The sequence below is a fragment of the Ambystoma mexicanum genome, chromosome 1q (assembly GCF_040938575.1).
Source record: "Ambystoma mexicanum isolate Mex_15411 chromosome 1q, UKY_AmexF1_1, whole genome shotgun sequence".
Taxonomy (NCBI): domain Eukaryota; kingdom Metazoa; phylum Chordata; class Amphibia; order Caudata; family Ambystomatidae; genus Ambystoma; species Ambystoma mexicanum.
Window position 1 is genome coordinate 475,796,634 of NC_090922.1, and position 26,694 is coordinate 475,823,327.

At 45.2% G+C, this 26,694-nt stretch overlaps 1 protein-coding gene across 1 annotated transcript in view; it reads left to right on the forward strand.

Annotated features, from left to right (window-relative positions):
- The first annotated feature begins 22,318 nt into the window (after nucleotides 1-22,318).
- Nucleotides 22,319-26,694, forward strand: part of LOC138521541 (ly6/PLAUR domain-containing protein 8-like) — a 50,412-nt gene continuing 46,036 nt past the window's right edge. The window contains exons 1-3 of the mRNA XM_069634463.1: nucleotides 22,319-22,433; nucleotides 23,193-23,202; nucleotides 25,808-25,927. Of these exons, the coding sequence (XP_069490564.1) occupies nucleotides 22,395-22,433; nucleotides 23,193-23,202; nucleotides 25,808-25,927 (169 nt within the window). The 5' untranslated portion in view covers nucleotides 22,319-22,394. The remainder of the gene's footprint in view (nucleotides 22,434-23,192; nucleotides 23,203-25,807; nucleotides 25,928-26,694) is intronic.

Genomic DNA, 26,694 nt, shown 5'->3' on the forward strand with positions numbered 1-26,694 from the left:
GCCATATCCCATCTCATCCTCATCACCCCCCACCTCCCCAGAGATTGTTTGAAGAGTTTGACAAGTGCAATGTTGTGTTTTTCAATAGGTTTTTATTGCGATGTTCGCGGACACAGGCAGATGTCCGCGAATCCAACATGGCAGGCATTTCCAAAAACCTGACACACTTCATGCTTTTCACCATCCAATCAGTGGGCATGTCCGATGTCCGCGGACATCCCATTGCCCTCTTGGCCAATCGGAACCCCGTCCGCAGACTGAAAAGGGAAGTGAGTCAGTGGACCGAACCCAGATATCGCTCATTTATTTTACCTACATTTTAAAAAACAACTACTGGACAGATTCACACCAAAGTTACAAAAGCACGCTTTCGGGACCAAGCTGCCTCTCCTGCCGCAACTTTTGTGAAAATCTGTCCAGTGGTTTGGGCTGTAGATGTGAGCAGATTTTTTTCCATTACGTCTATGGAAAAAACAGAAGTTTTGGGACCCCCCCCCCGACCGAAGGCCCTGTAATTTATACATACAGTCGGCTGCAGCTCACTGAACATGTTCATCATTAATCTTTACAGTGTTTCTTTTCCAATATTTATAGTCCGGACTGCTTTTAAAGTTCCTTGAAGCTTATTTTCCTTTCTTTTTATTTCTCCGGAGGCACATCCTGAGCTTTCCGCTTTAGGCTTAACTTGCTCTGTTCATTCCTACCTCATCCAGTCATCCAAATACCTTGTCGCACCCCCATCTTTTATTCAAAGGGGTAAGACAATTCTCCTGCAGGTCCATATCCCACAGACAGCTGTTGATTCAAATGCAATGCCTTTGGTATGCTTAAAATATTCTGGAGTAATCCTTTCTCTGCTACCTTTGCGCACATTAAGCCCCTAATAGAGCCATAAATGCCAGAAATATTGGCGCCTTGTAACCATTTGCTGGTTATCAGTAATAGATTTAGCCTGTTCTGTTGTTCCAGGACCTCCACAGAATCCAACTAGCATGAGCAAGATTGGGTAATGTACCTTTGACCACCATAAAACTATACAGTGCAAGAATTTCCCAAGGAATTTGGATGAAGTATCCACTAATAGGTTGATAGCCTTGGCCACCTTTGTTGAAAATTGGAACCAAGATTGAACATTTCCAACTAATAAGGATCTCCAATTTCCTGCTGATGGCGTTAAAAAAGGCCAAAAGAGCACAAGCCCAAAATGAAGGATCAAACGTGCACACAACCAGGGGGCAATGTTATGATTTGGTGCACTTTTCAAATCAGCAATCATTTTTATCAATAATAAAAATTAAAAAAGGTAGGGCTTTTACATGCTTGCCAGATGGCAAGCACATCATGAAAGCAAAACATGAACATCCAAGGCACTCTGTTCGATGGAGTCTGCCACAGCTGAGGGATCAACAGACAACTCAAAATCAAGGATGTTGAGGCTCAAGGGTTTTATTTGCTTTTATTATAAAACAAAAGTGCTAAGGAATTCAGTAGGACTGTTCAAAGCAGGACATAAACCCAAACATTAGCAGTAAGGCTTTTGGAGGGCTTTGTTTGCCAGTCCTTCCCTCTCTCACTTCAGCTCTACCCACTGGTGGTCAAAATAATCACTTGTATTCTTTTGTTTTTTAAGAGTCCCAACATTTCCTTTCTTGGCACTTGTAGCAGCCAATGGTTTTTCATTGCACTTGTTAGGGTGTAGTCTTCTTTGAGATGGGAGGTTGACGCCACAGTGTAGATAACCCACGCCATCAGTACTAAACCCTAAATCAGGTGTTGGTGAACATTGGTAAGGACCTCAAATCACAGCAAGCGTAGATGGGCATGTGCCAGTCTCAGGCTCTGCCTAAGATGGATCCAGCAGCAGAGTCTTAACTCTCTGTGCAATTATGTGGTCTTTAGCCACCAAGCCCCGGAGGGTTATGTAGCCATCAGGGGAGAGGCTGGCGTGGGCTGCCGTGCTGGGCTCTTGGGAACAAGGTGAGGGTAGGTGTTTCCCGTTGGGGTACTGTTTGCTCCTGCTTCCCATGTGGAAAGAGAATCAGTTTAAATCAGGCATACTCTTTTGGTGACTACCTGCTTCAGGGTCAGAGCTCGTAGACGCACAGAGCTTCACCACTCAGCCCAAGAGTATGGCTTACTGCACCAGGGAAGGTGGGAGCACGTTGGGATGCCACTCAGTGGATCCGGGGTGCTAGGCGTTGAAAAATCGAGGGTGCTGGGATCTTGGGTTGCTATTCGTGCCCCAGGTGCCACTGTCAATTGGAAATTGAAAGCAGAAGAGGGGGATCTGTGCAAATGTTGCTTTTAAGTTTTGTCTACAGGTTTTCAAAACTCTCTGAAACTTCACGTATGTAACTTGCCAAATAGCTGTCAACTCGCCACTTCCGTTCCGAAGGTGTTACACTCCTTGGACTAAATTCATCCTTTCAACAAGCTCATTATTTTTCATAAACTCTAGTGGGCACTGTAAAGACTGGAGGGGGTGTCTGTACTCCTGCTCTCTATATTGCAGAGGAGAGGCACAGAGGACCCCAGACAGAATTCTCTATAGGGTAGCGCAGGTCGAGCAATGAAGGCCTAGCATCTCAGGAGGTGATGCGGGCTGGTTCTTAAGTACAGTGTAGTCCCCAAGCACCCAAAAAGGAATGCCCACACACTGTATTAGTGAAAACACAGTCTTTATATAATTAGGTTCAAGGTTATATACACAATCACAATAACTCACTTTGTGCTCAGTTAATCTACAATGGCAAATATATACAGTTCTAAGTAGCACCACAATTATTATCAGATTTCATCAAAGTGCATCAACTGTACTCTGGTCAAATGTCACACCAATCAATTAATAAAGGTAACCAACAATAGACATAGGAGGAAAGCAGTTGGTTAGAACAATTGGCAGAATACTGGCCCCTACCACCAGACACAGTTCTGTGTGGAGATCTCCCCCACCAGGGCAACCTGTAAAATAAAGCTATACTATAAGCCCAGTCCATATATTGTTCAATTAGTCTTATTCTCTTCTAAAATGTTTCTACCACCCCAATGTACCTGGAATAGCAGAGTTTCTCGAGGAGGCGTCGAGGGATCCTTCTTGAGTGACTCCCTTTAAAGCAGGAGCCACGGATTGTTGGTGGGCCTCAAAGAAAGTGAACCCGGCGTCGAGAATCCTTGATGGAAGTTCAGTGGTGTCGATGCAGCAGCTTCGGTCCTGGGGGTGCTCGTCGACGACGAGTCGAAGATGTCGTGCAACGAAGAGGCATGTCGATAGTTCAGGACCGCAAAGAGTTTGTGAAGAACTTTGGCCCAGCAAGGTTGTCGAGTCGTACAGTGTCTCTACGGTCTTTGGGTGGCAGGAAACCCACGGACGGATGATCCTCAGCGTGTCGACAGCCTGGCCTTCTCCGGTGGGATAAGGAGGTTGGAGGGGCGGACGAGCGCATCCGGGAATCAAAATGTCTTAATCAATGGAGCATTGCGGCTCTGGCCGTCAATGGCACGGTGTCAATCGGTCCCCGCTTCTGAGCAACACGACTTCGACGGGCCTTGAGTGGTTATAGCAAACCTGCGAACCCTTATCGACGGCGGTGGATGGAATGTCCGGTGCTTCTCTTCGTTCTCCTCAGTGGTCCCCGTCTCCGGTCGGCAGCCTGTCGAGGGTCTGACTTCCAGGGAGCTTCGGCAAAGGTTAGCGGTGCTCAATGGTCCCTCAGAGCTCAGGAAGAGGGCACCTAACCAGGTCCTCACTTGGATCAGTCTCAATGCCACGGCGGCTTTCCGATTGTGGTGAAGGTAACAGCAGCAACCTTCTTCTTCGGGCTCGGCTTCGAGATCAAGCATCAGTTTCGACTTCAGCTTCTGAACAAATTCTAGCAGTGAGAGGCCCCTAGTTATACTGTTAATCTCCCATTCATGGGTCACACTCAGGCAACCAATCACTCAGAAGGGCATTCAGCAGTCAGTCAGCCAATCAGACATACCGTGCATTCAGGCCATTCTCCTCCCTCTCAGACACTCACAATAGGGAATGTGTATTGGGACAAGTACCCAGCCATTCAACACTACACTCTGCATTCATACACGTTTCGGGCAGGGCTGTCTCAGTCATTGTGTTTCATACTAGAAACCAGAAATCCACAACAAGAAGTGCATATTGGTCACACACTCCATTCGCCCAGGGCACACCCACAGGGTGTACCCACAACATACAGTCACTGGGAAGGCTCCAGCCAGTCTGGCCTGGACTTCTCTACAATACCATATATGGAACTTCCACCCAATAGCCAGACAGTGAGAAGGGACAGAGTCAGGGCTTCCCAGGCCTTTGGGAAAACAAGGTAACAGGCAATAGAAAGCAAGAGGCCACAGGGGCCATCTTGTTTCCTATGAGGAATCAACTGATTCCAATGGCAGGGCCTGGGTATCCCAAAACGGAGGATACTGAGAGCACCTGTCAAATTCAGCATTGAGCTGCCACCAACCCATACCCCGCTTTGTGGGCCACACACAGGTGCCCAAAAACATACACTAGGGAACAGGGTTGTACCCCCACCGATGGGTGACATAAATGTATCCCATGGGTGTGTACACCAAACCAAAAATAGGAAGAGCTGCACTGCCAGGAGTCCCACATGGACTCCTGGGCAGAGAACAATACAGAACACTAATAAAAAAGGACTACACGACAAGGATAGGGAGGCACTGTCCCTCCAATGCATTTCCAGCATCACAGGCGCACCCTCCAAACAAAAATTTATCATGAACTCCATCTATGGGAGCACTCTCCCAACCATTTGAAGTTTCCTTATTTATTTATTTATTTATTCACTTATAGCAGCGCGCAAAGCCCATGGGCATCTAGGCGCTAGTTACATACAGAAAAAAGATAGTGGTGGACAGTAGGTGAATGGTTAATGGAAAAGGTGAGTTTTTAACTTCTTTCTGAATGATGGGCAAGAGGGCTCTACCCTTAGCATGGGAGGGGGCGTGTTCCAAAGGCGGGGGCGCGCACTGGGAAGATGGATTCTCCTGCTCTTTTGAGATTGTATCTCGGTGTGGATATGCAGTGTTTGTAGACTATGCGCTGTGGCCTTGTAGACACCAGGTCCATAGCCACCCAAAGGGCGTTCTTCTGTGTGACTAGTAATTTGTTCAGGTTTTTTCAGATGTACCACAAAGCAGAGCATTACAATAATCCAATTTGGACCCAACAAGTGCCCTGCCGAGCGTGATGTGATTTTCTGTGGATAGGTATGGTTTACAAGCTTAAATAAGATCTGTTGTGTCATGTTGAGGCTCTGGTCGAGGTACACCCCCAAGGTTTTTACTGCGGGAGCCACATGGAAGTTGTGACGATCGATGGTGAAAGATTTGAAAGAGCTGTCTAATTTGGCTAGGCAGGCTAGTTAGCCAATGATTGGGAGCTCTGTTTTTTCGTCTTTTAAACAGAGGCTATGCTCCGCCATCCAGGTTTGGATATTCCCGTAGATGGAATTTACTGTGATCCTGTCTTGGGTATAGTCACCTGATAGTGGGGTGACAATTTGTGTGTTGTCGACATAGTTTGTATATGATGAACCAAGAGAGTCCAAGGGGTCGAACAGCAGCTTTGTATACATGTATACCAAGTGGGTGAGACACAGGAGCCTTGGGGGACACCACAATAGATAGGTGCAGGTTCAGCCATTGCGCTGCCAGCAAAGACCCTATATGTTGTGTGGGATAGAAAGGAGGCTATCCATTTAGCTGCGTAAGGTGACAAATGTGCAGCAGTCGTGAGGTGATGGCATACTGTCTGATGGTCAACCAGATCGAAGGCCGCCGAGAGGTCAAGGAGGAGAAGGAGGCTGAGTTTTCCAGTGACTATAGCATCATCCAGTTGGTTCTTGAGGTCTAATAGGACTGTCTCTGTTCTATGTCTAGGGCGGAAACCTGATTACCTGGTGCCTAGAATGTGGTAGCATTCGAGGAAGTGTCGGATTTGGAGGTATGCCACTCTGTCGATAACTTTCAGGTGGAACGGGACTATGGTTATAGGGCAATAGTTGGTAGGGGTCAAAGGGTCAAGGGAAGGTTTCTTTAGCAGGTGTATGATCCATCATTCCTTTAGGGGAGTAGGAAGTACTTCCTTGGAGACACAATGGGTTGAAAGGTATATTGCTATCACGGGTAAAACCTCAGTTTAATCACTCTGAGTGGTCGTGACAGTTAACATTCCCTCTTACATGTCTGTCACAGGGTCAGCCACACTTGTTGACACTGCTTCACTGGTACATTTTGTTAAAGTGTGTGAGGCATAGTGAGTGTGGGAAGTCCCCACTTTCTTCCCACGTGTTCTTTTTGTTATTGCTTTCAACGAGCCTCAACCTGCTTCTCGCTGCAGGAACACCTTAGCAATCATGGTAAGCGGTATTGAAAGATGACTATTTTCCAGCCTTTAAAAACAATTTGTTGGTCACCATTTCATGCACAGGACCGTTGTATAGTCTGCGAGTTCAGTAGCTCTGGCTTGCTTTTTTAAAAGAACACCTACACGCTGGTATATTTACGTCACTATGGAGCTCATGCTGTTCCTTTTCACAACTCGACAGCGGGGACCTTGTAGGTTTACACTCAGGCATAGCCAGGTCCCAGTCGCCAGAATGCCACCATTTGCATGGCGGAGTGCAAAAGTGCAAAGTAAAGTGATAAGTGTTCACAATTACAACTAAACCCTACACAACATGCAGACATGTCAGGCAGGGTTTCATTGTACACGCTCCCTGCCATGCACGGATGGCAAGGAGCGTGTACAATATATCCGTTTGAGATCTGCCTGCTTTTTAATACCATAGATCAGTCTCTAAGCGCAGGACTGGGATTTGAACCTGTGTTACTCTGAAGTGTCTTGCTTCCTAGACAAATGCATCACCCCTGAGCTATCCTCCTGACCCTTTATCTTGGTGCATAAAGCAGGTGGACCCCATAGAGAGTTCCAGTATTTGCGCCGGCATGAGAATCCATGCCAGCGCAATGCTGGACCATGTGTTTGGCGTAGAGGAAGGAAGTTGGCAGAAATCCAAGTTGCATTCGACCCCTCCTCTCCACCATACAAATATTTGAATGTGTGGAATGGGTTCTATGTTCATTCATAGACAGTGTTTTTGTTAGATGGGTGTTTTGCTGAAATAATTCTTTTAAAAAACCTTATTGAATAACAACTTTTTGGGGGGTCCTCCCCAGCCCCCTGCTCCCCTATTCATTTTAAAATATTCCCTACACACCACCCCTGACATACCCTTACCCACAACCCCTTATAATTTTCAATGAGTTTTTTTGAAAAATAAATTTCGGTTAACAAACCCATCGAAAAAACACGGTCAATATCATGGCGTGGTGTGAATTAAAGGCGTTAAAGCCTTACTCAAGGTTTTTACACATTTCATTCAAGTTACGCCACATACCAACATGAGATCCTGTTTATAGACTTAATGTGCGTCTGGGAATCGGATTTGTTTCCTGAACCTGTTCCAATGACTGGAAGGCGCTCTCCTTCAGTACTTCTAATCTAATATCTCAAATAGCCTTTCCAGATGTGGAGAGCTCACAATGCTAGAAATCATCCAAGTGACAAGAACGTTTACTTGAATACCCCTAGCAAAGATGTAACCTGAAAATGCACGCCTAAAAGCAGTTGCATTTATTTTGAAGGGAATGGTGACACCTTGTGGCCAATTAAAGTAAAAGAGTTCACATAAATAGAGGCATCGATTTTCTTCAGATATGCCAGGGTTGGTTGCAGTAAGGGCAATTTGTGTTTTGCTAGATGCTGGCTACTCTATATTTGCACTTTTAAACACTAAACCTCGTTGTAGTGCTCTGCTAAGCTATACCACTCCAGGCTCACTACTCATTCTGGATTTAGAGAGATTTAAATAGATACCCTTTGAAAGTTGCTCCTGTAAGCATTCATTCTCTACTGAGCTTTACCATGCTGCCAAGGCTTTTAAGTACAGAAAGTGCAATTTAGCTAGTTTCCTTGGCATAATGCCATGTTTGTTCTATAGTCCTTTTTAGGTCAGCCTAAAGCGAGGTATGATCATTGTCAGAGCTCATGAACATCCATATTAGAGAGAGGCCTGCGGTGCCAGTCAGCTAGCTCCATCATGCATGCCAAAAGCACCCCGGAGAAAGCTCTGTTTCAGCAGCTGCCATTTTGCATTAATAAGCAGAGCTGTTTAAGTTGGTGAGAGATTTGCTGAATTTAATAGCATGTTTTGTTTTTTTCTGCTCGGTACATTAGTGTGTTTTCCACGATTGTGCTGCAGTAAATTGTGGTTGTTTTTATCACAATACTAATGCCTCTGTCTGCCTCTGTTAATTTGGGTAAATAATTCAGCTATGATGATCTCAGAGCTTTGGATATATAAACCTTCATGTTGCTATTGAAACCCCTACCCCTCCTACTAAATACATGTCAAGGAAGAAGCCCAGAAAACACCATTATCACCCATTCTATTTTGGACGACTTCCCAGTGGACCCATGATTGGCAAGTATGTCAAGAGGTATCCCCTCAGTCAGCCATACTGATCAAAGGACATACAGATCTTTCCATGCATGGATGAAGAGCCACAGGCTATGAATAAAGACACCTGTATAGACAGCTTGGATTAAGACACCAAGAAGCCATGTTGCTGATTTTGTAGAGACACCACGTCATAGCAGCATTAGACATGAAGCACACATGCCTTCCGCACTTCGGGACATAAACATGCACTTGAATACACAAAGAACACGAGCATACCGTTCTATAGTTAGAGGACAGATACATATACATACTGTCATTGCTTTTATTATTTTGCCTTTAGCCAAACGCAGCAACGCAGAAACCGCAAGAGATAAGAAATCCTGAGCAAGGCTTGCAGATGCTCACACACGAATAACCCTATGGAACTGCAGGTGCACCTATGGCACCCGACAGATCCAAGTGTGACTAACATATGGAAATGTAGTATTATATGGACACTATAGCAAACACATTATAAGGTTTAGGAAAATTAGAGCAGGACTCAGGCCTCTGAGCAAGAGACGAACTGAGCTGATTCAGGCTGGACAGAGAGCAAAACGTGTGGGACAGGACTCACAGCCAAGACCAAGAGATACAGATGACATTCCAATCCCTAGATGACAAAGGGACCAGCTGCAGAAAATATTAACAAATCCTCATAATTCAGAGCTGCACAGCTGAAATTCGTGGTCTCTGAACACTTGACGTGGCCGAAGTAGACAATGGACAGGATCAGCGGTGGGAAAGGAGAGCTGAGGAGCCGCCAGAGACAGACTGTGACAAGTATGCAATAGTATGCAACAAGTGTTGCGCCGGTCAGGACACCACTCTTATAAGCTAATGTGGTACACAAAAGTTACAATGCAGCCACATAATCATTCTCATTACCTTGAGGAGGTACACAGTGAGCTGAGATCCTTTGCAGATCCCAGGCCTGGAAATGTGCGAGGTATTCGACAATCCACAGTGGAAGAGTGCACTCGCCACAGCTATTTGATTTTTTGTTTATTTAAAAGAATGAATGATGGGAGATCAACCTCTGGAAAATATGTGGGGCCATTCCCGCACATATTTTCCACTTTCACCGCACAGCAGAAAAATAGTCATGTGCTCTGGAGGACACAGTTTAGCAGCACCGCCCTCCCCTGTCATGTGTAGCTGACACCTGACAGCTGTGGCTACATCAAAAGGGGCATTACAAGCCCCCATGGATTTGCATCTCTATTGTGACACCTTGCTGGTGGTGGAAAATAATGAAGAATGTTAATTAGCAGGCCTCAGGGAAGGCCTGGGTGCAGGGAGTGACAATGGAGACCAAATGCCAGACACCTCTTTGTAATGTAATGTGTGAACTTGGTACTAAAACCCCTCCTTGGTATGAAAGGGCAGTGAATGTCCTGTATGGAATCACTCCTTTCGGATCAGGGAAGCATGTGAATTGTAGGAGACGAAGGTCTACGTGCAACCCTCTACTTCAAAGGAGGCACATGTTGTGATCAAGTGCCACATAGAGCTCATTTAATTAGGGAGACACTGATGTACAACAGACAGGAAGATGGGTTGGACTTAGAAGTATATGTTGTCATCCTTCCCCTGTCTGTGGCCAAGCACCCTGGTACTGACCTAAGGTGTCACTGGAGATTGTTGGTGGAGACCCAGGAAAAGGCTCACTTAAATTAGGCTTTGCCTACACCAATCCCTGGGCCATGTTTGGCTTTAAAAGAGGCCTGTACCCCTCACTGATCAGTTCATCTGAAGATTTAGAAAAGAGTAAGAAGAGGGACTCATTTGGACCCAAGCTGAAGGTACAGGCTACCTTACATCTTCCGCCAGTGAAGGAAGGTCAGGAGTTCCAAGAGAGAAGCAAAATCCCTCCCCTAAACATCTCCCAGGGTACAGAGGGAGGTATTAGTCTCAGAGGACCCATACAGCAGCTGCAGAACTGGTACCCAGCCAGCACACAGCATGCCCTGCTAGGTTCTGACAGCAAGCTTCCTAGGTGGGAAGTGCCAGAGAGTCTCTGGACAAAGGACAAGGCTGTTGCATGCTAACACCATCCTGAGCTTTGAGCTGTCCGTCTTGAAAGGACACAAGCCCTGCGAGGAAGCTAAGAAGAGTGCCACACAAGCATCATCCAGCGTCCATCTTTTTAAGGACAATTTTGAGACAGTCGAGTCCTCAAACCGCATCCAGCTGCACCACTGACTGCTGTCACGGTGCAGTCGCCAGAGCCATCTGAGATGCCTCAATCACCATTATAGATCCGCCAGCCAGCACAGAGACAATGATTCTCGGCCCTGAGCCACCACGCTGGACAGCCTGCAGATGTCCGTCCACCCTCGCTTGCCGAACTGCCTGCCGCCTGGTACCTGCAGATGTCGCCCGCCACTAACTCTGTCTCACGGGCTGCAAAGCGCCCTGTAACTGCCTCAACGCTGTCGAGCACCAAGAACTTCTTCAGCACCAGGTACATTGTGGTTCTGCCCCCCTGGTCCTTCTCTGAAGGCTCCTAGAGACAGTTACGTCCCTTTGCCCCTTTGGTGTTGAAACCAAATAACCTTGAACTGTAAGACTGATTACTTTACCAACTACCCTTCTGTCAGTATCCAGAGTGCATTCCTTTCCTTCTTGAAACTGTCTGTCCTCTGTGGTCGTTTATGTTTATGTGTTTATGTTTATTATTTGATAATGTGCCCAAAACCCAGGGGTAGCCGGGCGCAGCAGGTACAAGGATACTTAAGCTTAGGTTGCACACAGAGGATAAGAAACATGTAAGTACAGTGCACACATGTCAATACAAGCAATTGAAATGAGAGCTGACATGTTACAGTATTGCAAAGTATATACAAAAAGGTAAAAAGGGTAAAAGCAGAATAGTCTTAGACTAGGTTTCCGGAGTATCACGGCCGTTAGGTACCATGAAAATTAGTTGTCGTTGGACCAAAGACAGTTTTTTTACCTTACATCTAAAGCTGGAGTAGGGTAGGTTAGCTCTCAATGCAGTAAGCAATGCGTTCCAAGCCTGGGCAGCTCTGACAGGGAAGCTTGCTCCACCCGCTTTGGATCGTCTAAATCTAGGGGTTTCTAGCAGGAAGTGGTTAGTAGCCTAGTGTGGTGGCTGGACGATTTTCTGGTCAGTCTGGCCGAGATGTAGGGGGGTGCTGTGTTGTTGAGCCCTTTGTGGGTGAGAGATAGTGTTTTGAGTAGGAGTAAGACTCTGTCGATGATTTTTAGCCAGTGGTGGTCTTTTCTAATGTTGGAAATATGTGCTCTACGGGGTATGTCAAGGGCTGCTCTAAGAGCGTTATTTTGAAGGATTTGCATTTTATTTATGATAGTTTTATTGGCTCCCCCATAGAGGGCATTACAATAGTCCAGCTTTGACATTACTAATGCGTTAGCTAGCGTGATGCAGTTAGTTTTGGAGAGGTAAGGTCTACAGGTCCTGATTAATTTACAGGTGTACGCTGTGGAGGATGCCAAGGTATTAACTTGTCTTTTGAGAGATAGAGTGGAATCAAAGTAAAAGCCTAGAGTTTTACCTCGGTTGCCACCTTGATTGTGTTACCATCTATGTTGAAATCGCGACAGTTGGGACTCAGTTTTTTTAGGTTGGAGTCGGAGCCCAAGATCAGTATCTCTGTTTTGTTATCATTTAGGTAGAGGCCGTGGGAGGCCATCCATGCCTGAATGAGGAGGTACATTTTGTTTACTAAAGCTGCGTCTTCGACAAAGTTGTCTGATAGTGGTATGAGAATCTGCGTATCGTCCGCATAATTAGTATAGGTTACCCCTAATCTGTCAAGTTTGTCGAAGAGTGGCTTAGTAAAGATATTATACATTGTCAGGGAGACACATGAGCCTTGTGGGACACCACAAGTGATATGGATTGGGTCTGCTGCAGCTACAGGGGAGAATACTCTCATCGTATGGTTAGCTAGGAAGGATTGTACCCATGCTATAGCTTCACTTGAGAAATGGGCGGCAGACGCTAAGTGGTTGCATAATACTGCATGATCCACCAGGTCAAAGGCCGCTGATAGGTCAAGGAGGAGGAGCATAGCTTACTACCTTTATCCTTCAACTCGTCGATTTGTGTCTTGAGATTGATTAGGGCCGTTTCAGTACCGTGAAGTGGTCTGAAGCCAGATTGCTGTGAACCTAACAGTTGGTGTGTCTCCAGATAGTTTTGGATCTGGAGGTAGGCTACTCTAGCAATGATTTTAAGGAGAAATGGGACCGTAGTAATGGGCCTATAGTTAGTGGGGATTGCTGGGTCAAGTGTCTGTTTTTTGAGTGGGGGCAGTACCCACGATTCTTTGAGGTTTGTGGGTACAATACTCGTTTTGAAAGAGGCGTTGATTAGTTTCGAGATGAAGGGTGCTAAATCTCTGGCTGCATCCTTGATGATTTGCGCAGGGCAGCTGTCGCCTTGGCAGTTCGATGGTTTAAGGGATAGAAGGACCTTTTCAGTTTCCAGTATTGAGATGTTGGTAAACCTAAAGGGTTTACAGTTGCTTTGGGTGGATGTGCTGGGTATCTCTTTCAGTGAGGTGGTGTGAGTTCCACTAGGGCTCAAGGAGGCTTTTTTCTTAGCAATTTTAGATTGAAGGGTTGTGATTTTATTTGCTAGGGCATTTTGGATGCTGGTTCACCAGGATTTGTCCTTGGGGACATTGTCTGTAGGGGCAATGTGTTTTTCCAATTCTCAGTGAATAGTGAAGAGTTCTTTGGAGTTTGAGTTGGCTTTACTGATTCTTTCGTTGAATTAATCTTTTTTAGTTTGATTTATTTCCTTCTTGTATCTTTTGGCAAAGTTGGCAAGTGTGGTTTTATTGTCAGCAGAAGGAGTGTGCCTCCAGATAGCTTGGAGTTTGTGTTTTTGGATGCGCATTTCTTGGAGTTGGGGAGTGAACCAAGAATTAAGGTGAGCTTCACGTTTACTTTTATGGAATTTGTTTGGGGCAATCAAGTCTAGAGCTTTGGCCATGGAGTTGTTGAATTACTCAACTAACTTGCTAGGGTTAGACTCACTGCAGCTGGCAGTGAGAGCTGGTAGGAGTAGTGGGAGTAGTTTTTCAGCCGTGATTTCTTTTTTGCTTCTCGTTGGCATGGGGGGTGCTGTTTTATTTTTGTTAGGTTTGGGAGGCTCTATGCTGGCTGTAAAGCATATAAGATAGTGGTCCGTCCGTATTTGAGGTAGAATACTAGAGATGGTGATGTCACAGTTATGGTTAGCTATCCAGTCTAGTGTGTGTCCTGTTTATGTGTGTAGGAGCTAGGACTTTTTGAGTAATGTCATGATTGACTAAAATGGATTGTATAGATTGGGCTTGTTTGTCCTCAGCATCATTGAAGCCCAGGTTAAAGTCTCCCAGTAAAAGGAGCTGGGTGGAGTCTTTAATGCTATTAGTGAGGAGACTGGATAGGTCTTCCTCAAAGTTGCCTAGTGGGCCTGGTGGTCTGTACACTACAAGTATCTTTAGTGTGCTATTGTTTGAGATCGGTATTTTAGCTGAGAGAAGTTCGCACGATGTGATTGCTGGGTGTGGGGTAAGTCTAGCAGCTAGCTGCCTTTTGGTTATGATGGCCAGGCCGCCTCCTCTAGTGTTGTGCCGGTCGACACTTAGGATATTGTAATTGTCCAGTATGGCAGTCATGAGGGCAGGGCCAGCTGCATCATGGAGCCAGGTTTCAGAAACAGCAAGGATATCTAAGTTATCCATAGCCAGTATATCAGCTATTTCAGTATTGTGTGCTATAAGGGACCTAGCATTAATAAGGGCTCCTGATAATGTAGGAGTTGTAGTGGTATCTTTGGCAAATCTGGGAGGGACTAGGGTGGTTGGGTCTCCTCTGTTTGTGATATGGGTCACCTTGTGGTTCGGGACGATTTACCGTCGCTGAGGCTAGGGAGTTAGGATTAATGGCAGTAGAGGTACGTGTGGGTACTGGTGGACTGGTTCTTTTATTTTTGATGTCATAAAGTCGTGGCAACCTAGCTCTAAGTCGCAAGTTTCTCTCTTGCAGATTGCAGGGGGTGAGGTTGGTGAGGGCCATTATTGTGGTGATGGTTAGAATGGTCCAGGCTAAGGACCAGGATGTATATAGAAGGCAGGTCTGGAGGGTGCGCATGTTGGGCGAAAAGGACACAGTGGCAGATATATTAGGCTGACCCAGTAGGGCCTGAGATACAATTATGCTGATGCTTTAGCACCAAAGTTTGGCAGTCTTAGTCAGGGCTAGCGTGCCTATATACTTCAGTGGGGCATCACAAGGCAACACAGTTAAGCTAAAATGCACAGAGCAGCATCTAGATTTGGGCATCCGAGGTAGGCTACAATACACATGGCAGCACCTAGATTAGAGGCATCACAGGGCATCACAAGGCATCACAGTTAAGCTAAAATGCACAGGGCAGCATCTGATTTGGGCATCAGAGGTAGGCTACAATACACATGGCAGCACCTAGATTAGAGGCAACACAGGGCATCACAGTTAAGCTAAAATGCACAGGGCAACAGAGGTATGTCCTAAGCATAGACTTTATCTATCTGTAGGCATATCTAGATTCGGATTACAGTATATAGGCATAAATACAATAGCATCTAAGTTTGAATTTCAATATACCGGCATGAAAGTGTTACGAGCATGCAATAAAGTAAGGTACAGAACGTTTGTCAGGGCTGCATAATGTAAAGGCAGGGAATAAGTATGGTGGCTCAGACGCAAAGCTTGCCGTCAAAAGGGACACAGGTCAGATTTGACAGGCTTACACAGGCACATAAGGCAGGCAGTGAATAAGGTGCACAAAAACAACTCTTGCAGGCATAGAGGGCCACGCATTGGCGTTGCTAAGAGTGAGATGACATGAGTTGAATCGGGCTAATGGTATGTTAGTCCAGCCACAGGGTGGTAGACAGCAGTGCGTGCGTGCGTGCACTAGAGCAGGTGTAGCCGGGAAGTACTTGGTTACACTGCAATTGGACGCTACAAAAGGATAATGTTAGTAGATCAAGCAGCCAAATAGTGCTGCGTTCGGGTAGAGAAATACTCTACTTTGGGGTAGCACTTAAGATAGTGCAGTGTCTAAAGCATCTTGCTCTGAGACCAACTGCTTTGGTTAGTTCAGGTGAGGGTCCTGTAACAGTTAATGCGGTGAATGTCTAGTTAAGCACACTTAATTGCATAGCTTGCGTGCCGGGATGAGAGAACTACAGTTAAATACAATAGTATGGTGATAGCAGTTTGATTAGGATCGGGCAGATGGAGCTTGCAGTGGGAGTCTACAGAAAGGCGTCGGCTCGAAATGTAGGGCTTGTTTGGGTTACACAGAACAGCAGAGACTCCGTGAATGGGTGGGGAGTCAAGCACATGGAGGGTCTCACCGTAGAAGAAGTCGTGGAGACACTTGGACGTTCGCTAGGCATGGGTGCATGAAGGTTTTTCTGGGTGATGAAGAAAAAACAAAATCAAGGGGCCTATAGCAGACCGCAGCCCGGCACGCACGGTCAGTTCAGTCAGGTGCCTTAGTTCAGTGCCTTGCTTCGGAGCTGGCGTTGGCCAGCCGGCGACGGGTGATTGGCTAAAGTCGAATTTAGCAGCCAATTGTAGAATAGCACCAGAGGAGAGGTGTGCTAGCGTCGGACCTCAGAAAGTGGCGGCCATCTTAGAGCGATGCGGGCCACGTTGCCTGTAATGGCGGATTTGCGGGATGGATGTCGCAAAAAAGGCTTTAAGCATTTTGCTGGGTGTTGCAAGCAGTGATAATGCTAGCCATCAAATAAAGGGAAGGATGCAGCAATTTAGGGGCATCAGGCGTCACAGTGTGGGTTGTAATTGTAGTGTGCTAGAACTGTTTGTTGTAGTAATAATAAAGTAAATATTTGTATACAACCTTGATGCGACAGTACCTTTTATCATTGGGTAATAATTGTATTTTCGTTGTGTTGCAACTAACCAGCGTTCCACAGCCATGCCGAGATAAGCCTGCCATTCCGTCCACGTTACCAAAATTGGACAAGGAGGTCTTATAATTTACTTGTATTCCAATATGATCGGATCACGTCCTGTGTACTAGAGGTGTGGGGTTGATTGATGGTTTAGAAACCGATATTCATCCCTGGGCCACTGGTGCCCCGGAGGTTGATTTGTCACAGGATGTCAGCTCTAGCCAATCACAGTTTAGTACCCTAGGGGTGGATAGCAACAGGCAAGAACGAATGGTAAGTCCACAACACTGCAACAATGTTATAGTTAGTGACTTGGGGATGGAACATGCCAGCCATCTGACATGCGAGGGCCAGTGCAATAACATCTACAATGTCCACTATAGGTGGTAGAATACTCAATACCCAATTCCTTAGCCCAATGGTTTTTCTGGAGAAGGGCCCAATTTGTGACATCGTGCTGACACCATTTGGCAGTTTAACCAGCCTTCGAGCTGAGGAAAAGCGAGATGTGCATGGATTTTTTCTGTTTCTGTACTGATCCCTGTTGGTTTTGTCTGTAATAAATCACAGTTTGAACTTGCCGTTGACTGAGTCCTCTGTGTATCCTGGGGAAGGGTGTTAGGCCCCCAGAATGTGCAGACTTTCAGTGTCCCTCTGCCATATCTGGGGGTCTGTCCCCAACAAGTCGGTAGCCGAGGTGATGGTTGGCTGCGCCAGCCCGGCACCAGGTCGTCTCCTTCGCCGCTGAACCTGAGAGGCTGCAGGACACTCGCATATTGCGAGAAGACGGTAAAATCCATGCCCATGTAAAGGCCGTCAGGAGCCCCTTGGAAATCATCCTGCTCGAAGTCAGCGAGTAGTCTAGGACAGGGAGGTGAGCACCTTTAGGAGGACTCGGCAGCCGAGCAGCGCCAGCAGACCATGGAGTGTAAGTATTGAACTAGTCTTACGGCAACTGTGGGTGTGAGGAAGGGTGTTGAGTATTGGAAAGTATTGTTGAGTATTGTCAATGTATTGTCTAGTATTGTCAAAGTTAGTAGGGACAGGAGAGGAGGTAGAAGTCCTTCTTCTATGTTTAGCGAACATTGGGTTTTAGAGGTAAACGGTTCTTGTGAATAACTTAGACTATTGACTCGAGCGCACGTATGATAGGAGATATGTAAATAGTGGTATTCCTGTGGGTTGCGAATTTTAGCTAGGGTTATAGATGACGGTATCCCCATAAGGGTTAGCAAGGGAGCTGGCGTAGATTGCGGAAGGTGAGTTGACTGTTTAAGTCTCCTGGAGTGAGACGTTTCACACGCTAGGCGATGCAGTGGGTGCAGTTCGATCATAAGAGAATATTGGTATACTCTGCCTGGTGTCGGGAAGACAGCTGTGCTTTTTTTGTGTGGGTTGGGAGTAACAGGCTATTACAGTGTGCACGCAGTATTTGATTTTTTTTGCAGTACCTAGGTCAATAGATCAGTGACGTCACCCATAGGCTTGCACATAAGACACAGAGAGCTTGAGACGGTGAGGAGCCAGTATCGGAAACTTGGGATTGGCATACAAGGTGAACAAGTGGCGGTGCGCAGAAGGCAGCAGTGATTGTGAAGGAGGGGCGGTGCACGGAGCATGCCTGATAAGTTGTGGAGCAAGAGAGACTCAGAGAAACTGAAAAGCACGGCCATTATACTATACCGCTTTCCCTAAACAGCTGACTGTATGAACCCTCGACTTGAGGTCAGGTAAAGGTACTGAACATGTTTCAGGGGAAAGGCGGGGGGATGCGCCCCTTCAGCACTTGTGTAAGACACTCCCTCCTTACAGGGAGAAGATTTCAAGTATAGAATAGAATGTTTCAAAGGTACCGGGGGAAAGTTAACTAAACCATGGCCACCTTGTGGAAGATGTGCAGCAATCACTACTGACACACATACATACGGGGTACCTATAAGGGGAAGAAGCTCACAAAGCACATGGCCATATTCGAATTGTGGCACATGTTTCAGGAGGGCGAGGGGGATACTGCGAGGAATCAGTGGATGCTGGGCCAGCAGGAGGTGAAGGAGCCTGGGGCTCATCCCTCCGCACCTTCCCATGTTCCTCCGAGGGAACATGGGGAGGTGCACGTGGGAGGAGCAGGGGGGGCACAAGGGAGGAGCTCGGGAGCATACCCACAAACAAATGGATAGGAGGACAGATACTCCTGAAACTGCAAGGTAAAACAGATGGAGAGGCAGAAGGGGCGACTGAGGCAATGGAGGTACTGAAGAGAAGCAGCAAACCATCCGAGTGGGCAGAGATAATGGATGAGGAGGACAAGAGAGAGAGAAGGAACGAGAGGAGAAACTCTCCACTTAATCCACTCTGGCTGCACATATACCGAGTGCACCCAAACACTATTTACTACACTACTCTCTCCACTGATCTGGACTACGGTCCTTGAGGGTGTTCAAAGCATAGCACTTTGATATCATACTAAGTAACATAATGTATTAGTGATCTGATTGTGCAATTACTCAAAAAGTCGATGTGCACATTTTGGCACTTAACCACGCTCTATAGAATTAATTTGATGATATAGGAATTATTTATGCTGCAGAGGTATCTTTTGCTTTCTTCTTTGAGTTGGTTTTGGATGTGGCAAGACATGCCCCCAACCCTTCTGATTCCTTAGTCTATTTGATATTAGTTAACCACTATTATTGAAAATTAGTATTAAGAACATGAGGAAAGCCTACTAAATTGCTTGTGTGACAAAACGTGCACCTTGATCTTTTAAAGATCCTTATTATCATCACTATCCCAAGCTATCTCCATGGGGACTGAAGTATTCTTATTAATATAAACTCTCTCTCACTTTAACATCAACATTATCAAACTTCATCTCTAAGTATTTTGACATTATTAATCTCATGCCATATTTGAAGCACCTTAACTATCTTTACTATCACACACAATCTATGCGGGGACTTTGAGATCATTTTACAATTTCTTTCATCCTTAAAATGAAGCATTAAAGCAAAGTCATTTCTCTCTATGATTCACTTTAATGATCCATAGGATTTGTAATCAATTTGGATGCAGACATGGGGAATGGGACAGGATATATGTTCATGAGCTGCTCTTTCGCTCGGCCTTCGAATTGTCCTACAAGCCTGCATGTGGACATCCTATCAAATCCGCACGACTTTTGCACCTGCTTAAAGCAGAAAGATTCCATAGGAATGCATTGAAAATGTTGCTTGCAAAGAGTTATTTGATGACAGCTTATTTTCTATAGGAATAGGACAAAATGAAGATTAAAGGCTTTTTTGTAATTCACATTTCCATTCTGCTTTGGAAAAAAAAGAGGACCTTTTGCACGATAGTGCAGTGCAAACAGACATGGGGCCTCATTACAAGTTTGGCAGTAATCCTGCCGGTGCTGTTGGCGGGTTGCCGCCAGACTTGCAATATTTACCGGCGTCTGGCTTGCTGGAATCTCTAGGGGATTACGACTGCTGCATTCCGGGAAGTCAGGCGCTGGTAAATGTTAATCGCCATTCCCATTCGAGTCCAATAGGACTCAATGGGAAAGCGGATTACGGAAGCACCAGCACCATAAATAACAGTGCTTCCATGAAAGGCTGCGGGCGGGTGCAGTTCCGCCAGCCACGTCTGATCCTGGCGGGCTGGATGGCACCCGCCCGCAGACTTTTAGTGTGTCTTTCGGGTAACAACGGTGGGTTTAGGTCTGTACAATTACCCTTTGAACTCTTTCATTAATATACATTATACCTACTGGGAAATTAACGTAACTTTCATCCCACCCGCGACAGACAATCCCCCCAATACCAAAGCAGAGATGTTGTTCGGTGGGAAGAGGGACCCTGTGTAACAATAAAACCCAAACTCAAATCCCTTCTTGCCCCTTGACCTGGGTGTGTGATCCTGTATTATTGTCTCCATCTCCCTGTGTCGCCCCGAGTCTCTTTTCTGGCACCTTCTGGAAAGTGTATACGAAGGGTCAATGATGTCAGAATGAATGTGTTTTAAGTGAACAGGATAATGAAACATCTTAATGTGTGTCTGTTGTGTATCTCTAGGATGCACATATATGCACAGTTAAGAGTTGTAAAATGTACAAAGAGCACTGTTAAACAACTATGTGTCCATTTGCATATGAGCACATTCCATTCTAAATTAGAATAATAAACTCAGTCCCCATCCGGATGGCAACACATACTCAAGCCCACACAATGATGGTACCATGCACATAATAACACAGATGCACGTTTTCACATTGGATGCTGGGTCCTGTATTTACATTTTTCTCATCTTATTTCTGCTATTTTTCAAACATTGGGAAAGGTTAGTCTCCACAAGGCTTGTCCACCCAATTTCCAAAAAGATAGACACAACATATATGTGTGTGTGTGTGTACGTCTCTAACTTTTCCCTTTACTAATAGCAGCAGGAGTTGTCATTGTCTCAGGGATGGAGGTAGACGCCTACAGCTTGTATTCTCTTCATTGTAACATTACCTGCCCAATCACTGCAGTCGTTTCCCCTTATTTTTTTCACAGCCGTTTTGCAGCATTTATGAGGGCTACGGAATAAGGGAATATTTATTTTTCAATATTTAATGGTAGGGGAAAGGGGAAAGGGAATATAAGGTGTGTGTGGGGCTTGCCCCCATAAACATGCCTTAAGGCATGCAGGGAATCGATGAGCTGTACCAGATCGACTGTAACATCCACCAAGAGAATGTGGCATGAACGCTACTTGACAGCGGTACTTTCACATCATGCGTTAGTGGCTGTGGAAAACCCAGCTCATTTCTTTGACATACTTGTGTTGCTGCAATATTCAAACTGCGCACTTTTAAAAGAAATAAAGAAATGACTGATTACGTGGAACATGCATTCTCAATATAATATTGGCAACATGATATTAAACAATATAAACTCTATATCCTGCGAGGGAACCCTGTGAACCTGCTAATTAAACAGTGTACAGGGGTCAAGGTACTATCAGAACACTCCAGTGCCTCCTGTGCCACCGGAGAAGGGCATGAGGGTGTGCAACATGTCTCCTTGCCTTTATGTTTGGATGCTTCAGTGTTTAGTAATGCGGAGCCTTGAAGTGCATGGCAATGGGAAGTGGCGAATTCTCCGGCAGTTTTCCGACAGTGGATCCCTGGTGCAAAGCCAAGGCAGTGCAATCTTTCCACCAGTCTTATTCACCGCTGGAAAATCAGAAGAAAGCCAGCAGATTTTCAATTCTCCATGCTCTGAATTAGACCCTTGGTATTTTATATAACTATTTTAAATGAGTGCCTGTTTATGATTTCGGATCACATGGGATCTTTACATCAAGGGGTGCACACACAGTATTGTAGATTAAAGTACGTGTTTAATAGCCAGTGCAATAGATAGCCAATGATAGCCAAACTCATAATTTGTGGCAGTTTAAAAATTGGAGGTATTGCAAATCCTGCATATTTTTACTTGTGCTGCTATTCTCATAATGACGCCTTTTCCGTTGGTATTAAACTGTCTCTAGGAAGCGCACTTGCAAGAAATGTATGTTTTTTTGAAACTTAAAACATTGAGGAGTAGAAATTAAAAATGTCTACGTAAAGCAAATTGTTGGATTTGAGTGCATTACATCATGTTACATGTTTGTTTAGAAGGTTTCTGGGGGGGTGGGATGTCACTGAACACAGCACCCAATCACAAAGCAGTTGTAAACAACAGGTGGTGCACTTCTGCTCCTCCTCCCATCAAGGAAGATCAGGAGGACAACCCCCTTCTGTATTTCAACATCTATAAAAGTCATGTCCTGTGGAGAAGCTGTACAGAGGATAAGAGAAGCTGCACACTTTAGGTTCCTCTGCATCACCCAGCTCCATCCACTAACCAGAACCATGGGGGTGTTACTCACAGCCGCGGCCGTCCTGTTTGCTGTCATCACTGGAGGGGACACGTAATTGCACTCTCTTCAATACTTTCTTAAATCCACATATTTGAAATTGCATAATTCGAAACTCACACAAATACAGAGGAGCTCGAGATTCACTTATAAAAGAACAATGTTGTAGAAGGCCCTCACCATTAGTGGTGAAAAAGGATTGGCCCTCAATACAGCGCTGGCAGGTGGTGTAATGCGCTGTGAACCCGCCATCCGCTACTGCAGTACAGAATTCTCAGTGGACCTGCACCAATGTCTCTGAGTAGGTCGAATCTACCCTATCAGAGAAATGAAGAGAAGGCAGGGCACAGGAAGACTTTGGCCAATCATGATATACAAATATTCTGCACATGCTGATTTGACAGAATGTTTTTTATTGCAGCCATTGAGATGGCAAAACCATTTGCCTCTTGAATGTCTAGAATGCCAGTCATTACAATTAATCAAGGTTCATCCTGGATAACCCTAAAAGAGGAGAAAGGGAGAATAATTTCTCCTCACAAAGGTTGAAAATGCAGTCTTCATTTCAATTCTTCAAGTAACTCCTTACAATTCATACACGATGCAATTTCTAGTTAAAAGTCATTTATCATGAAAGTAAAAACGTGCAGTTTTCATTTCCAGTTTTTCCAGTAGCTCTTAAAAGTGCATCTTGGATGATGTAGGATTTGTATGCATCGCATTCAACATCACAGTGTCAGGGAAGTTGAAATGTGCATTTTCCTGTTTCAGGTATTTAAGCAGGTCAATAAAGATCACCTTAGGTAATGGAGTTTCGTGTTGCACTGCACCCCACTGCACTGCACCCGGAAGGTTGGAAAATGCAGATTTTGGTCGCAGGCCTTGCAGTCGCTCAGCACAGTGTAGAATCTTGCTCATGGTATCCAGCTCCGAGCATCAGGGTGGTTGAAAACTGTACATTCTGTTTCCAGGTCTTGTAGAAGGTCAAGAAAGCACATCTTGTGGAAAAATGTTATGGTACCCAGCAGCACTGCATCGGAAAGTCCGAATACTGTGGATTATCTTGCCAGGTGCTGCTAGCTATTTCTTTAGTGGACAGCAGTGGAAACACAGGAATCATCTCTCTGAATGTTTCTTAGCACCCTTAACTCATGAAGAACCTTGCTTGCTTTCTGCAATCACAAGTCTTCCCTTGTGGAAGGAGGCAAGTTGAAGCACCAAAGAAAAAGGTGCATGAATAGAAACTGTGATGATCATTAGTCTCTGGCATTATATCACTCACGCTCCAGACCCCCTATCTGGTCTTCCATCTCTGCATTAGATCTGGATGAGATCTAAATCTCTATCACAACAGATCAGAAGTATGTGCCCGCTCCAAACCAAAGCCTGGCATTTGGACTAATGTGCCCTTCAAGGTGCCAACCATTATTAAAACGTTCTCGTCAGTCCAATGATAGCCATCACAACCAAACATAAAAGCTGAAAGTCAAAGGAATGATGAGACCGGAAACAGTAAAGGTAGGTTGACAGACAAATATCAGCTGTCAGCAGAACATTTCCCAGCTTGGAGACACTATCCCAGTGAGAGGACATCTTGTGATCATACAATGTCAAGAACTCCTGTGACTGGTCCCAGGCTCTGAGGGCTCTGTATTCTGCCACCATGTAGAGTGTGCACCTCATGAGTTGGAACCGTAGAGGAGGTAGAGCAAGGCCCCGGCTATTGAGGACTGTGAGACATTCTCTGAGGTTCTTCCTCAGCCCTGCTCTCCTTTAGTACAAACAAAACAAAGCAGCGCTCTCCCACTTTGAGATGGGGTGTATCACTTTTTAAAATAATATGCCCATGACAATCTGCAGAAGTTAGAAGATGATGCTTTTGGAGATAAAGCAGTTTGCAAAATATTGTGTGGTTTATGTCCTTTCGTTGTTCTGTCGCCTTGATTCTCTGTTCTTTTTCCCAATTCATATATATATATATATATATATATATATATATATATATATATATATATATATATATATATATATATATATATATATATATATATATATATATATTTTACACATGATTTGTTGGCGTAACAAGAATGTAATTTCTTATGCTACCATGATAGTATAAACAAGTGTGGGGACGTATTGTGTCACACACGATCATTTCACAATGTAACCTCCCACAGAGACTTCACTCTGAAATAGAATCTGCAGAGGGAGAATAAATGTCTCGCCCCCTCTGAAATAATCTCTCCCCCTCCCCAGGTTCTGCCTGTGAGACGCAGATAAGGGGCAAGGTTTTGATCTGCATTACGCTGTTTGCGAAATATATGCAACCCTGCACACACTCTCAACCATGAGATTTCATTTCTGAATGAGACTTATTATTTTGCCTCTGTGCTTCTCTGTGGCCCCTCTCCTGAGTATATATGGTTTACATACACCTTGTTACTGTAACACGAGTGTACGTTCTTATGCTGTCATGGATCCAGTTCAAAACCCTCTTCATTATCCACAAGGCTTTCTGGGGTCTGGGACCCCACTACATCCAACTCTCTCTCACTAAATCCCTCCCTGCTGAAGCCCTTCGGTCTTCTAGCTCCAACTCGTGCAGATCAGATGCTTCTCCAAGCAGAGAGTGGGGGTAGACCTCTCTCCTCTGCAGGTGCCTCCCTCTGGAATTGCCTCTCTGCCCCTCTCAGACTTGAGCTGGGCCTCCTTAAGTTCTGGAATCTTCTCAATAGCCTCTTTTTCTCTTCCTTCTTCCTTCACTGTCTCCCCTGCTCTTTTTCCCTCTCTTCCTCTTGACTGGCTGCCTGATTCCTTCAGATCCTTACAGGGCACCAGGCCCTCCCCTGCCAGTCTATCCCTGCACTTGGTCTCCTGCGCCCACCCCCCCTACCTGAACTTGCCCTCTTGGGCTCCCCCTGCACTAGCCTGGTTGGACCTGCGCCCTGTGAGCCCTTCCTGCCCCGTTCCTCAGCACATGGACTTTTCTGCTCTGCACTCTCTTCCCCCTGGGCTCTGTCCACCTGGGCAACTCTGGCACTCGCGTAACCCTCCACCACTCCCCCCCTTCCCCTCCCCCCAGCACTTCTATTACTGCACTCGCACGATCCGAATGTCACAAGGCCTAGTAGGACTGTTTTTTCTGTTTTGTCATCCCTGTTCCCCTCCATTGGCTTGTTGCGCCTTGAACCACACTGTGTATGGGCGCATTATAAAAACCCAAAAAATCCATACAAATAAATAAAATCAATTGACCCCATTATATGTGTGTTTCATTGCGTGAGAAATTGCAAAAGCTAGTTCTTCGGGAATAATGTTTTTTTATTTCTTTTGAATGTGATTAAATGTCTTCATAAGGGAAAACCTGAAGGAACATAACACATTAGAAATATCTTTTTTTCCTAGGAAATGGCCTCATTTGTGAACAGTGCTCCAAAATGAACTCTGAGAGCTGCTCTGGCACTTTTGCGCCTTGCCCTTATGAAGCCACGCATTGTGTCAAAGGTCTGGAGAACAGCACAGTTGGTGAGTGTAATACAAACTGTGGCTCTGCTGCCGCCCAAATGTAATTCATAACAATGGCGCAATTTCTTTTTCATTTTTCAACATGCCCATCCCTCGCAGTGGCGGCTGGTGTCTTTAAAAGCTGGAGGGGTGGACATTTTTCAGGGTGAATTTGTAAGCGAGCTCGACCCATATTAAGGCACGTGCGTTTCTTTCCCCCCCACAAATATTTTGGAAACATGGTTTCCAAAATGTGTGATTTACTGCCCAAGCCCACACAAACATTACCTAAAAAGCATTAGGTTTTAGGTATTAATGATGATACTTTATTCTTATGTGTGCAAGTGTGATTGTGTATTTTACAGCAGCTTGTATTGAGAATAGCTGCTACTATGTTGTAGGAATAAAAAAAAATCATTATATAGATGTACAGTAATGCTGGAAAAATAATCATTTTCTCATGCTGTTACTGGCATTCATATGTGTTCATCCTCTTTCTAAGGTGGGCTTTGAGGCATTATCTTAAATGGGAGAAACTGAGCTAACATATAGTTGTTTGCCACTTAATGAATGCAACATTTCTCCTACCTCTAATGCTAGTCTGTGTCACCATTGCTTCGGTTGCTCAAAGTTGAAACACGTGGGATGAACAGGTCACAGAAATAGCACATACATATTGCATGGAGAAAAATGCAGCACAAATAGTTTATTAAGTTTAATATTTCAGGTGTGGTATTATCAGAACCATAACATCATACTCTGATAAGAATTCTGTTCAATTGAACATA